Source organism: Amblyomma americanum, chromosome 10 (genome assembly GCF_052857255.1).
Source record: "Amblyomma americanum isolate KBUSLIRL-KWMA chromosome 10, ASM5285725v1, whole genome shotgun sequence".
NCBI classification, from domain to species: Eukaryota; Metazoa; Arthropoda; class Arachnida; order Ixodida; family Ixodidae; genus Amblyomma; species Amblyomma americanum.
This window is the reverse complement of record NC_135506.1, coordinates 46,697,874-46,711,300: the sequence shown is the minus strand read 5'-3', so window position 1 is coordinate 46,711,300 and position 13,427 is coordinate 46,697,874. Positions and strand designations below refer to the sequence as shown.

At 48.2% G+C, this 13,427-nt stretch overlaps 2 protein-coding genes across 2 annotated transcripts; one reads left to right on the top strand and one right to left on the bottom strand.

Moving 5' to 3' along the window:
• Positions 1-364: 364 nt before the first annotated feature.
• LOC144108254 (solute carrier family 22 member 20-like) lies at positions 365-7,196 on the top strand. Its single transcript, XM_077641529.1, has 4 exons — positions 365-401; positions 4,304-5,036; positions 5,079-5,459; positions 7,043-7,196. Exons 1-4 carry the CDS (start codon positions 365-367, stop codon positions 7,194-7,196), a joined length of 1,305 nt encoding a protein of 434 aa, XP_077497655.1.
• Positions 7,197-10,705: 3,509 nt separating this feature from the next.
• LOC144108252 (uncharacterized) lies at positions 10,706-12,544 on the bottom strand. The gene is made up of 2 exons (XM_077641528.1): positions 11,632-12,544; positions 10,706-11,267 (listed from the first exon to the last, which is right to left on the bottom strand). The coding sequence occupies exons 1-2, from the start codon at positions 11,976-11,978 to the stop codon at positions 10,706-10,708; spliced, it is 909 nt and encodes a 302-aa protein (XP_077497654.1). The 5' UTR covers positions 11,979-12,544.
• Positions 12,545-13,427: the final 883 nt, after the last annotated feature.

The window sequence follows — 13,427 nt, the reverse complement described above, 5'->3', positions numbered from 1 at the left end:
CGGTACGTCTGAACTATCTTCTTCTTCTTCATCTTAAAACATAGCACATACCCACATGGGGGGATTGGCCAAGGTGTAGTGGCGCAAACGTGGAAATTTCCATAGGGGATTGCAACATTTTAGCACCAAGCGTGAATTTTGAAAAATTCGTCAGTAAAAAACGACAGAAGAACATTGAAGGTAAAATAACAGACAGCATTGTGGCGAAAAAATAAGAGCTCGAAGAAAATTAAAGAGAGTTAGCAAATCAACGAACAGTTGCATTTGCGTAATCATGGAGCATTCCACAAATCGAACCCAATGCAAATCCTGTGGCGCTGCCAAAGAACGATAATAACACTTGAATAATCTGAATGAATAGGTCATGGCCGGGGACCCAGACAAAACTGACTTCATTCAAAGTGCATGGGACAAAAAATAGCGGGAAACGGCTCAAAAAATCTTTTGGTGCAGTTTCAAAGGAGGCTAAACTGACAAAAAATCAGCGAGGATAACAACGTGCAACACATGACATGGAATTTTGTGCAGGGTGATTTCAAGAGCCAAAAATCCCGCAAATAATATAGTAATATAATCTAGGATGCAGACAGAATAGCTTCATCCCAAATCCTGCGAAAAGATGCCAACTGCAGCTTTTTGGCAGCTGACGGGAGGCATCGGTGGAAATCACCCCATGATGGGGTATTCCTCTATGGACCGGCTGCTGAAGAGCTTCGTCTTCTCCCTCGAGACATGTGTAGCTTTTTCCTCTTTCTTAGCCGCTGAGCTCGCATGCCGCACACAGATTGCCCATTAACGGCAGGTGCAATTTCGCGCGCCCTATACTGTGCTCTCTTGTAATTCGTGGCACATAAGGAAATAGGATATGAGATTGAAAACGACAATGTCGCAATATGGCTGAGAGACACTGACATCAGTCTCGCATAACGCAACAAGAACGAATGCTTTATTGCGGGCTGTGTTTTTATACCCAGTCATTGAGGTGGCACGATGACGATCACATTGCGGATGAAGGCACGATTAAGATGACGATGAAGTTATAGATATTTCACCTCTCCCTCTCTTACAAGTCCAGGCGTACAGGTGGCTGTCGCTGTAGGGTCGATCTTCGCAACGGTGGCAGGCAATCCGCCCCGGCCGCTTCCGGACTACCTCGCGACATGATCGGAGTACCATTTGCAGGAGTCGAGCGAAACTGATTCAGTCCGTCGTTTTACCTGGCCGAAGTGTAGCTGCTGAATATCTTCCCCTGAATAAACAGTTACCATCCTGGACTCTGGTTGATTTCGCACTGCTCCTCGTAGCCACCTGCGACTTGTTCGAAAATCTCGCATCCAGACTGTGTCCCCTGCCTCAAACGTAGACCCGCGAACTCTTGGTCGGATTTCTGCTCACTTCTCACTGGGCGTGATGCAGTCCAGCTCTGTCCTAATTTGGTTCCCGCAATAAGTGTTCCGCCGGGGACTTTCTATCCTTGATAGACGTTCGGCGATATCGACATAAAAATCGAGCTATGGACATCTTAAGGTCTGCTCCTGGGTTTTCTTAAGCCCTTCCTAAAGACTACGCACAGCTCGCTCGGCTAACCCATTCATTGGTGGTGATTAGGGGCTGTTGTGAGTTGTTTCACGTTGTTCCGTGCCAGAAACTCGCGAGAAATTTTACCCACAATTTTTAGTCTGTTATCAGAAACGAAGAATTTTGGAAGGTCAAACTGTGCAAATCTTGCTCTTAATGTTTCAGCCGTTGTTTGCGAAGTGGCAATTTTCATCGGAATAGCTTTTATCCATTTCTTTTCTGAGTCTACGACGACTAAGACCATTTGTCCTTCCAGCGGGCCTGCAAAATCTGCGTGCTGTGGGCTCCACTTATTCCCGGTGGCTGGCCACGCCAGCGGTATCTGTGCTGGTGGCATCGCCGAGGCCTATGCGCATGTAGAACATGAGTTCACTGGTCGCTCTGTATCTCATTCAGGCCAGGGTACCAAAACAGCGTTCTCCCTGTGCTTTTAATGGCTGTTATGCCGGGGTCATACCACGCATCGGCGTTACACGACAGGCGACTCACATAGGTCTAGAGTTGCGAGACTGCTCCTCGTTGTAGCTATCTGTAGCGGAGCGGCACAAATGGCGGGACGCCTCAGAAGGAAGAGGTCACCAGGGGCGCATGCCTAACATTCCGTCTCTCTTCAAAGGACTTCTCTTGCTCTGCCACATCAGCCCTCGTCATATTCTTCGGCTGAAAATACGACGATGAGGTCGATCGGAAGCATGAGTTCCTCTGCGATTACCTCAGATGCTTCAGGGGACAGTTCTCTGTTAAATCTAACTTTACACAGGCTTACTTCGTTGCGTAGCGGGTAATTCTGTGTCGCCATTTTCACCCTCTGCATATTCAAGTGTCGCGATAAGCGGCGTAGCTTGTAAGTTCACCGGCGCTTGGTTGACGTGTGGTGGACGAAATGTCTTCATTTGACTCGAGTTAACAATTCTCTAGACCCTGGAAGAGGTATGCAGGGTGGACGGTGGCACGAAGAACCTAGAAGGTGACTAGTGACGGGCCCTCTGCACGGAATCAAGACGTACTACTTGGCCTCACCCTAAGACTCATTGTAGCGGCGTTTTCATTGTTTTTGAGCTTGTACAGAGTTTTCTTGAGCCTCTGCACCACGTCCCGTGAGGTCTAGTAACCTTGCTTCAGTGCTAATGTTCGCTGGCGGGCTGAATTGTTTTGTGGAAAATTTCGGAACATACCCATGCAGCAGTTCGAAGGACGAAAGACTTAAGCGCTGTACTGTATAGTATTGCATCGCATTTTATGGCGCATAAACGACTGAGGCCATTATAAGCCAATCATATATTTCAATTATTTGCTTTGTATGAAACATTTAAATGCATTTAAAACCGCATTGTTTAAGAAAGTTGGCTTCAAATAATAATGTACACGACAACACAACCGAAAAAGCACGACAGCACTATGCTATCGGCGCTGCCGATCCCGCCTCGTGTTGATGACGATGACGTCCTCAGACTTAATGACACATACCCAAGGTAGAGGATTGGCCAGGATGCATTGCGGAAACAAACGCATTCACGGACAAGAAACTGCGCTGTGCATTCCACATAGTCTTCTTCGTCAACTTCCATCTGCAGAGCAAACAAGTTCTAAGCAGCCTAACCTCGAAGGGAGGTTCACCTGAGTCTTATATCGTTGTCAGATGTGTCGACGACCCATCAAAGCAAAACTATGATCCAATCAGGCTAAACACACGTGCTTTTGCACGTCTGCTCGGTTAAACTACGTTAAAACCCGGTCATTTTTTGTCTTGAAGGATACTGGCAAAATGCCATTCATGATCTGAGAGAACCAGTAAAATGTAGTCCACCTCAGTTTTATTCATGAAGCTATTCCACTCTCGTGTTCCTGATCTGCGGTCGCTACCTGCCCTAAGTAGATGTATTGGCGCGAATGCAGTTCTCCAGAAGTACCAACCCATAGCAAGATTGTTGTCTTGTACTGTTCCGTTATCCGAACTAACCCGAGCTTACCCGAGTTACTCGGGTAAGTTCGGGTGGAAGTTCAGTTACGTTCGGAGGATTGTCGCGCCAAGTGTAGCCAATCGCAGGCAGGTAGCAGTTAAGTTAATGATTGGTCGCGAGCGGTTGCTTGGAAAGAGCAACATGGGTCCCCCGAGACCCACTGATGGCAGCACCTACCACCGCAGGGCAGTGGCGCATCGCTTTAACGCTTCGCCGCTGCGCCAGCAGTAGTACGAGCACTCCCATGGATCTATGAACGTAAACGAGAGGATGACAGATGACGCAGCGTTAAGTATAGATGACGAGAACGAAGATGTCACAAACTAAAATTGAAACAAATTAAAAACAAATTGGTATGTCATGAATGAGGGTAGCTCGCAACGATAACCACTCATTTCTTCTGGGTCAGCTAAGCGAGTGCCATTCAGATTTTTTTCAGTATCTTCCAAATTTCTAGGGCTCCCGTAATTGGCATATTTGAACTCTCCTTTGAAGCTGGCACGTGACCCATCATCAGCAATTCTCGCGCATGCAGCTCGAGCACGAGATCGCCGTACTCGCGCCGCCTGGTTCGGTTCCTGAGGCTGAACTCACTGATGACAACCAAATATTGTAATATCTTGCATCGGTCGACGTGCGTGCAACATCCATGCCTACGAAAACGCCCCAGAGGACCTCGAGCATCGCGACAGATACAAAAGACCCAACGGTTCCGAGTACAAAACAAGCACTGACTGACTCCCAGGGATGAAGCTGTGAACCAGAACGAGGCCTGCACCAGCAGCAGAATGCTACCGCTGTCTACGGCCACGGCGATTTCCAGAGACTCATATGCTGCTTCACCATTGTCGCCTTGATCGTCCTGCAGTGCCACAATCACGCATTCGCTCTTGTAACACGCCCCGTGGACCACTGGTGCCAGCCGCCATCCAATTATGCAAACCTCTCCATTTCTAAATGGAAGAGCGTCGGCATTCCTCTGGATGAAGAAGGGCACCCTAGTGAGTGCCTCGCCTACGCAAAGCCCGGCCAGCAGCCCAACAACACCGAGACCTACGAGTGCGACGCCTGGGACTACGACCCAGCGCGCGCCGCGCAGTCCGCGAGGAGCTTCTGGGATCTGGTCTGCCACAGGTCTTGGCTGGTGTCCTTGGGCAACGTGGTTTACATGAGCGGCGCCCTTCTGGTCGTGCCCCTGGCAGGGTACATTGCGGACAAACTTGGCCGCAAGACCGTCATCATCGCAGGCGTTGTGGTGCTTCTAGCGAGCACCACGGCAACATTCTTATCGCGAAGCTACACGCACTATCTCTTGGCGAGGTTCGTGAACTCAGCCTGCGCCAATTCCATTTTCGTTATTAGTCTTATCCTGCTCTACGAAGTGGCGCCTCTTACCTACCGTGTCTCATACATTAGCCTGTCGTGCGCGCTGGGTGTCTACAGCGTGGACGTCATGCTCTTTATACTGGTGTCATTTCCATTCACGTGGTCTCTGCTGTAAGTGGTCGTCCTTTCTCCGTCGGTGCTCCTGCTGCTCAGCATCTTTGCCGTGCACGAGTCTCCCATGTGGCTCCTGGCGGCGTCCAGAGGGGACGAGGCTCAGGCTGTTATGCTGAAGGCTGCCGACATGAACGACATGAACCGGGTGGAGGCCAAGCAAGCCGTGCGGAGGATCAGTTCGGAGCATTCCCGCGGCGAATCCAGCTACATGTACGCCACTGTTTTCGCCGCACCCAAAGTGGAATTCAAGAGCCGTTACTTGTTCCTGGTGCTTGTTGCGTCATTCATGATGGTCCTGGGCATCTACGGCATCGCCTGGTCCAAAAGAATGCGCAAGGAAACGACGGCTGCAGTCGTGGCCCTCATACTGTCCGCGCCTTCTTACGTGTTCATGTTCGTCGGGCTCGTCTCCTTGGGCAGGTGAGGAAACACGTGGATATGACGTCTTTCTGTGCTGTGCTGAGCAGCTACCCTGCTGTTAAGTCCACATAGCGATGAGGTTTTGCGAAATGTTCTTGTGTATCGGCTACATAACACCTTCCCATACCTTGGATATGGTCACCACCCGCCTTTACATTGCTCCACTGTATGATCTCTCTTTTGATTACTGATATGCCCCCATACCACAAATCTAGGCTAATCTCGGTAAATAAGGTTCTGGCGCTAAGCATGCCTAGACTCAATTTCCCGTGGAGGCCTGTCTGGGTCCAATGGTTATCAGAACCTTGCATTAGGTCACAAGTGTAAGTGCTCCGTTTAATTGTTCTGCATGCGCCTAGGAATGAAAAGTGAGGATTCAATGACAGATGCTTCCAAGGTATGGTGGCCATATGCTTCACCGATGTTGCCGACGCCTGTTGATGTGATAGATTCAATGATTGCTGTTCGCTCAACGAGTCTTTCTAGTACGACCGCATCTTGCCAGTGATAACCTCTCTGATTTTGGGGCTCATTTTTTATCCAACCTCACGTGCTGATTTACCCCGAAACCCCGCCGATGTCCTGTGTCGCGCAATTCGATGATTGGGCGAGATGGGCCAAGTGACCTTGTGATGTGATCACAACCTGCCCACCGAAATCTGAGAAACATAGTTTCTATACATCAACCAAAAACCGAATCGAAATCAAAATTGAGAAAAAAATGTAATCGATGCAAATGTCTGCCGCGTCACAGCGTAGTGGGTACCTGTTATTGCAGCTAATGGTCTGAATATGGCGGTTGATGTGGTGACAGCTGCAAAAAAACCGATGCAAACACTCACACAAGCTGGAACAGAACCTGCGACAAGTCTGAAATCTAATGCTACAGCGTTCCACTTCTGAATAAGCCGCTGTAACGCACAGTGATTATGGTGCTCGGCTGCCAACCCGAAAGACGCGGGTTCGATCCCGGCCGCGGCAGTCAGATTTCCTAAGCCCATTTCATCCTCTTCATTTTTATTCGGATATCATTAAACCAAGTTCCCTCCCTGACCTATGCTGCCCTCTTCCTGTCCTTCAGCATTACATCTATCATTCACCTTTTCATAGCTCGGTGCATTGTTCTCATTTTAATTTGAGCCCTTTTCTTTAGCCTCCACGTTCCTTCCACATAGGTGAAAAGTTGAGTCAGTAGTAAATATGCAATCCAATAATGGCATGAGCTAGGCGCGATCGGTTCGAGTGCGTCCCAGAAATATTTATTGCTAGATGATTTGGTGTATGCCTTTTAAGCCCTCATACAACACAATCTTAATATCGCTAAAGCCTATGCGGTATACATAAAGCGCCAGTCTAAAAAAACATGAATTTCTGTATCTCTTCCTAAGGAAACCATTCGCGCTGGCGCAAGAAAACCCCTTGATATCAGAATGACTGCAGTTGCAGCTTGTTGAAGAATGCGCCCGTCAAACAGCAGTGTTTTAAATACTTGGCAGCATCAGCGCTGCAAAACTCGCAACATTCGCGTAAATTCACAAACTGCGTGGACAAAGACACTCCCCATGATGAACTCCTCCACGCAGGCTGCAGCTCCTCCTCGCTGTCATGTGTCTGCTCGGCTGCACCTGCTGCCTATGCAGCGTCGCCATCTACGCCAAGCCCCGCCTGGTGGGCGACGTCCTGCTTGTGTTCGCCGAGTGTTGCGCCCGCGTCCTGGTGCCGTCCGCCTACCTATAAATGGCCGAGCTGCTGCCCACGGGGCTACGCTGCGCCGTGCTGTGCGGCGCCTACGCCGTGGGCCGCCTTGGCGGCGTGGCCGCGTCGGCGCTGTCCCTGCTCGAAGATGCAGGCCGCGAGGACCTCAAGTTCGCCATTGTGGGCTCGGCGTTGTTGAGCGGCGTCGCAGCGATGTACGGGCTGCCCGAGACGAGCTACGGCCTCCTCGACGCTCGTGCAGCCGAGGACGACAAGGAGGAGGTGAAGGTCAGGCAGGACAGCCCGGACGCGACGAGAAGACGGGGACGCAAGAGGAAACAGAAGAGGAAGGGAAAGCCCTAGAGCTGAAAACTCTCTTATGCCAACTGACTAGGTGAAGCATACGCGGCGCCAATAAGCCGTATAGTAAATATGCCTGTTGTGTCGTTAGGTCCAGTTTAGGTTTTTTATTGGATTTGATTGTTTTCTGACTTGTCTATATAATGTGTCTTGACATTGCCTGCCGCGTAATTCCGCCCTATATATATATACTCAGGCTTCTGGAATAAAACTATTTCTTCACGGCCACCTATGAGTTCTTTTGGCCGAGATATATTTCTCTGAATGCAGAACTAATCCGTTACATATCTTCCTAGAATTGGAATGACCACAACGAAAACTGGCAATTGATGAAACAGCTCCTGAATAAAGATACTCAACTTTCATTCTTGACAATAACGAGTGCAAACACATACTCTGGCTCTGCCGATATTGCTAACGATTTCAGTAATCATTTTAGAACTAGTAGGCTTCGCGCTGAAGCCCCTTTGAATAACAAGTCACGTTGACCCCATTACTTTAATCTATCTCCCACCATTGCAGCGGAAGTGCAGAGTTGTTACGCCACTTAAGCTGACTTCATACATTTCTCAAAAAGTAATGTCCTTTCCTTACATTACTGCACATCTCATTAACAAAACGTTCAGTGCAGGTGTGTTTCCTTATTCACTAATGATTACTGTTCTAGTTCCTGGCGGGGTAGTTCCTGTTATTAACAAATGCGATCACAACTCAATAACTATCGCCCCATTTGTATTCTTGCTTTCTTAAGCAAAGCAATCGAAAAAGGTTAACTTTTGGGAGGCGTGTTTATTGTACTCACTGAAGTCCTTGACGCTATTAATACGTCCTTGTTTTAGCTTAATAAATGGTTGCAGGACACCGCGCAAGAACTGACAGAGCACAAGAAAACTGAGGACGACAGGACGGACCACTTTTAATTCGATAAGAGGCGTACTTCTAAGTTGTGCATGTCAGGTCACATGACCAGAGAAAAAGGTCGATAGGGAATGAAAAGAAGAGAAGAAAGAACACTGTTATAAAAAAAAAACAAGTGTACTGCAGAGAAAGCAAAGCCATGATCACAAGCCAACTAAACTCTTAACCGAGAGAAGCTCTGATGAGTAAAGCTGCATCTCGGGTGATATCTTTAGGCCTACCACCACTCCGTCCGACACATAGCAACCAACTTGGAATACTTTTTCTTCAAACAACAACCAAGAATGCATCAGTGCCAAAAACACCAATCACCTAAAGGGAAGCAAAGAGTTCGTATTCCAAGGTTGAAAAAACACTAAATCAAGTTTCTTTATGACGAGAAGGATGAAAACCAACAAAGAATACGGCCAAAAAATTTAAATTGCTAACAACTGCAATGATATAACGGGTAACAATTTGAAGACTAAAAATTAATAAAATCTCAACAAAGAACACAGCAATAAAAAAGGTAAAAGAGCGATCATCTTTTAAAAACACTGGTAGGCATGACGATAGAATGATGAAAGCCCAACAAAAAAAACGGTAAAAACAGACAAAACAGCGATGATAGACTTAAAAGCACAAGAAACTAAGATGTGAGTAAAAACAAGCGCGCTAAACGTTGTTGCTAAATTCTAGAATTTCTGGTGAGAAAAGCTACCTTTAGCGACAAGAAACACTTCTTGTGGCGACAAGCAGCAGTGGTTTTTCGAAATGTGGTGGAAACTGTTCTATTCCCTTGTCTGCTTGTGTCAATGAAGGATCGCAGCTCTCCATATTGCTCCTGAAAGCGGCCACCACGTATCGTTACACGTGGGGTTCCAGGCTATCTGCCACCTGCTCGCGCGTTCGCTTTCATAATGATGATGACAGTACACAGCCAGTGAAGTTTGTTTGTGGAAAACCGTTCGGTACTTTTTCAAACGTTAACTCGTTGAAAGACCGTGAGGGCCGCTATTAGACACCGGAGGACTTATTCACACTCGAGTGTTTTTCCAGTCGAAAACGGCAAGAACTATGCATTTCATTTTGGATTTGCCAACAACAGCTTTCAAGGGGCATGGAGACAGCGCTGTGCGAGTAAGTGCTACGCCAACACCGGGGATTCTTTTCAAAATGTCGCGTTACTCATGAATTTTGACTCACTGTAGACACGTCATCCATAAACCTTTACTATTTTCAGAAAATTTTTTCCGCATTTTTCCGCACGGGCGATGACGACGGGAACCAGTCCACTCACAACGCGACTCGGGAGAGTATCTCATTCTTGCCTCCGCTGGAATACTTCGCCGTTACCGGCGAACTTAAAGATATGTCCAACAACTTGGCTGTCCTAACGTGCAGACTAGAGCGGGCCACAGAGAAGCTGCGCACGATTTACGGCCGCTACACCACCGGATAACCTTGATACCTAAGCTGCTCTCAGACGGAAGGAGCAGATCTTCATTAATAAGATCATCGCCGATGCCGCCTACACGCCAAACATCATCTGTAAATGGCTTACTGGCCCTCGCTGGCATCAAGAAGACAATGTAGACGTCATGAAGTGCCCGTACTGCGGCTGTATATTTCGTGCTGACCTGTACCACCTGGTTTGGCATTGTTCAGAGTTCCGTGAGAGACGCGACGACCTCCTCGCCACACACGGTCATACCACCGATGGCAAGGAATTTCGTGCATTTACCAGAGCCGGAGCGAAAGGCATCTGAGAAGATATTGGCAAATATGCTAAGTGGCCTCTACAAAGCAGTGTAGAGCTTGGCTGGACCACCAATGCCATCCCCTCATGTATCAATAGACTCCTACTTTTCCCTTCCTCAAAAACCCTGTTCCCCAACAAACGGCCTTGAGCCTCCGTTCCTAAATAAACAGCTCATTCATTTTCACTAGCTACCGCATACAACACACATTAACTCGCAATTGATTTGCAGCTGCGGCAATAGCTGCGGTGTCCGTGTTAAACGCTTTTAAAAAGAACGCTTCTATCTCTTGCTCTCTTCATTTGTTTTTGAGTCGTAAAATTACAAGCCATTGTTTGCGCTCAAAATTGCTTCTCTTATGCCGACGTAAAACGTTTGAAAAATCTGAAACTGCTGCTCATCTCGTGTGATGTTCTGACTGCCGTAAGACAGTGTTCATACTTGAGACCCAGTGAGAGTCACCAGAAAGAAGCGGTTTTACCCCTTCATTGCCCGATCCGCACCACACACGCAATTCACACTAATATTGAACTGTTATCGGCCGAAGCGGAAGCTCTCTTCCTGATTCGAAGTGGGTGATGAAACACCCGGTGCGCCTTTCTTTACCGCAGATGCCTTCTTTTCTTGCGTTGCACCAGGGTCATGCTGGCGCCCTGCTTCACGCCGCTTAGTCTCAGGTCCCAGAGAGGGAAGCGGGAGACGCCCTGGTGCGAAACCATCGTCGTTCCCCCAGACAACATTCCCGGGAGAAGAAAAATGAGAGACAGCTTGCGGGCTCTCTTTGGCCGACGGCCTAACCTCGTCATCATTTCGAGGGGTGAAGGCGGGTAACCCTGCTCCTTGCTTCTGACGGTCGCCGCCGCTTTGGCCATGGCGCTGTAGGCCGGCCGCTAACGACGCGAGGTAGCCCCGAGTGATTGGCGTAGAAATGGCGTCCCTCGAAACTCTGTCGACCCTGAAGCCCGAGATGCGGTGGTCGTCACCATCTTCCGGTCCGCCCTTGTCCTTGTTCCGGAGCTTGAACAGCAGGGTGATCACGATGGCCACCGCGAGCGCCACGACGACGATGGACAGCTGGACGAGGGACATCGAAGACCTGCAAAGTAGAATAACCTGCTATTACTCTCTGGCTGTCTGTTACAGCGCTGACCTAAGGCGCCTGTGTTGCTATTTGCATTCCGGCAGTCATGGCAGTGGCTCTGCAGTGAATGCATGTCGTAAGGCCAGCTCGGCCGTTAATAAGTGCGCGGTGCCGATAATTCTGCAGAATAGCGGACAACGCAAATGTAACGCCGCTTTTTTCACATTTGTGGCGTGGTGTCGTATTAGGTGTATCGAAGGAATACTGTGTGAGGTATCTTGATAGCTGTAAATGGTGTTGTACATTGCCGTCTTGTGCCCTAATCCAAAATAATTCACCCTCAGAAACTACAACGGTGTCAGAGGAGGCCTGCCCTCACCACTTGTGTAGCCTCGGCGACTGAGAGAAGCCGGCCGTGCTCGAGAAAGCGGGCGTGCCATCCTCCTCCATGTTCGCAGGGGCAGAAGAAGACGCACTCGGTGAAGGCTGGCTGAGCTTCCACTCCTGCTGCTCATCAGCCTTGTTTTCCACGTGGTCTCCTTGCGCGTCGTGTGAAACGTCCCTGGTCGAGGACACGTCTAGAAGAAGCGCTTCGCTCCAGGACGTGCCGCAGAAACGCCTTTCGGTGAGTGGGATCTCGTCCGCGGCCAAGCGACGCAGCAAAAAGCGCTTGGCGGCAGATGATCGACCTTTCATCGCCTGCGGAGATTTAGAAAACAAATACATATGTCGACCTCAACTTGCAAAGTCATGGCTACTCTGCTGTCAGCTCACACTAAGTCTCGGCAAAGAAAAAAATAATCCAGGTAAGTTTACAGCCGTCCCATAAGGGCAGAGATGTGGTAACAGTGAAGAACTAGACCAGAGCATATCAAGCACACTTGAAACACCCAACCTTACCTAGCAGCGCTCAACCAGAAATGACGCATGCTACACAGTGTATATTCACTAGGCCTGAATGCGCTATAGGTCACCCGTACTTCTATCATTCGACCACGAAGTAGACGCTCTTAAGGAAGTCGGTCCTGCCATGCCAAAGTAATGCTCTCGTTAGCGACTGGGTAGCGCGATAGTTTTTCGTTCTTGGAGACAAGAGACACATCGCCGCCTTTTAGCCACGAAAAAAAAAAAGCTATCGTGAAGCTCTATTGTTCTAAAACGTATTTACACAGCACGTATTGCAGGAGGCACCCTGGCAGTTTGAGGCGGTTCTGAGAAGTCCATGAAGCATCTCACAAATACACAATTACATGTTTGCCTCCATAACATTTTAATTGAGCAAGTTGACGCCATTGAACGCCTCGGCGTAACCTTAGATAAGAACGCTAACTGCCACAAACATATTGATACCCTGTGCTCCAAGCTTGCTTCAGCTTGTTACATTCTATATAGAACACGGAGGTTGCTGGATTTTTCTGCACTGAAGATCATTTATTTTCTCCTTTTCATTGTTATTTGACCTACTGCTGCGAGCCATGGGATAGTACATACAGATTTTATATTCATCAAGTTATCTGTGGAGAAAATAGCATTGCGAATAATAACATACTCGAACAGGTGTCAGTCCAGTGCTCCTTTTGTTTAATAGATTACAGATTTTGCAGTTTCCTCTGTTCTATAAATGATTGGTTGGTTGATTGGGGTTTAACGTCCCAAAGCAACTCAGGCTATGAGGGACGCCGTAGTGGAGGGCTCCGGAAATTTCGACCACCTGGGGTTTTTTAACGTGCACTGACATCGCACAGTACACGGACCTCTAGAATTTCGCCTCCATCGAAATTCGACCGCCGCGGCCGGGATCGAACCCGTGTCTTTCGGGTCAGCAGCCGAGCGCCATAACCACTGAGCCACCGCGGCGGCTTTGTTATAGAAATGAGAACCGGAATGGTAGTAAATAGCATTATACAAAATAATTACCCACTTTCAAATAATATTTTGTGTTGCCTGACAGGAATAGCAGAAATGCAAGCAATATTAATTTTAATTACTCTGTAACCAGAAACGCCTATGGTCAGCGCCTAATTCAATATTGCGGGGCGAAAATACGGAATAGTGTACCACTTGAAATCAAAATGGCTAACAATTTCCTGTTTTCTATTAAGCGTCCCTACTTTTTGAAGATTTAGGGTTATGTTTGTTAATCTTTTTATGTCTGCTATTGAGTGTTGCTCACTA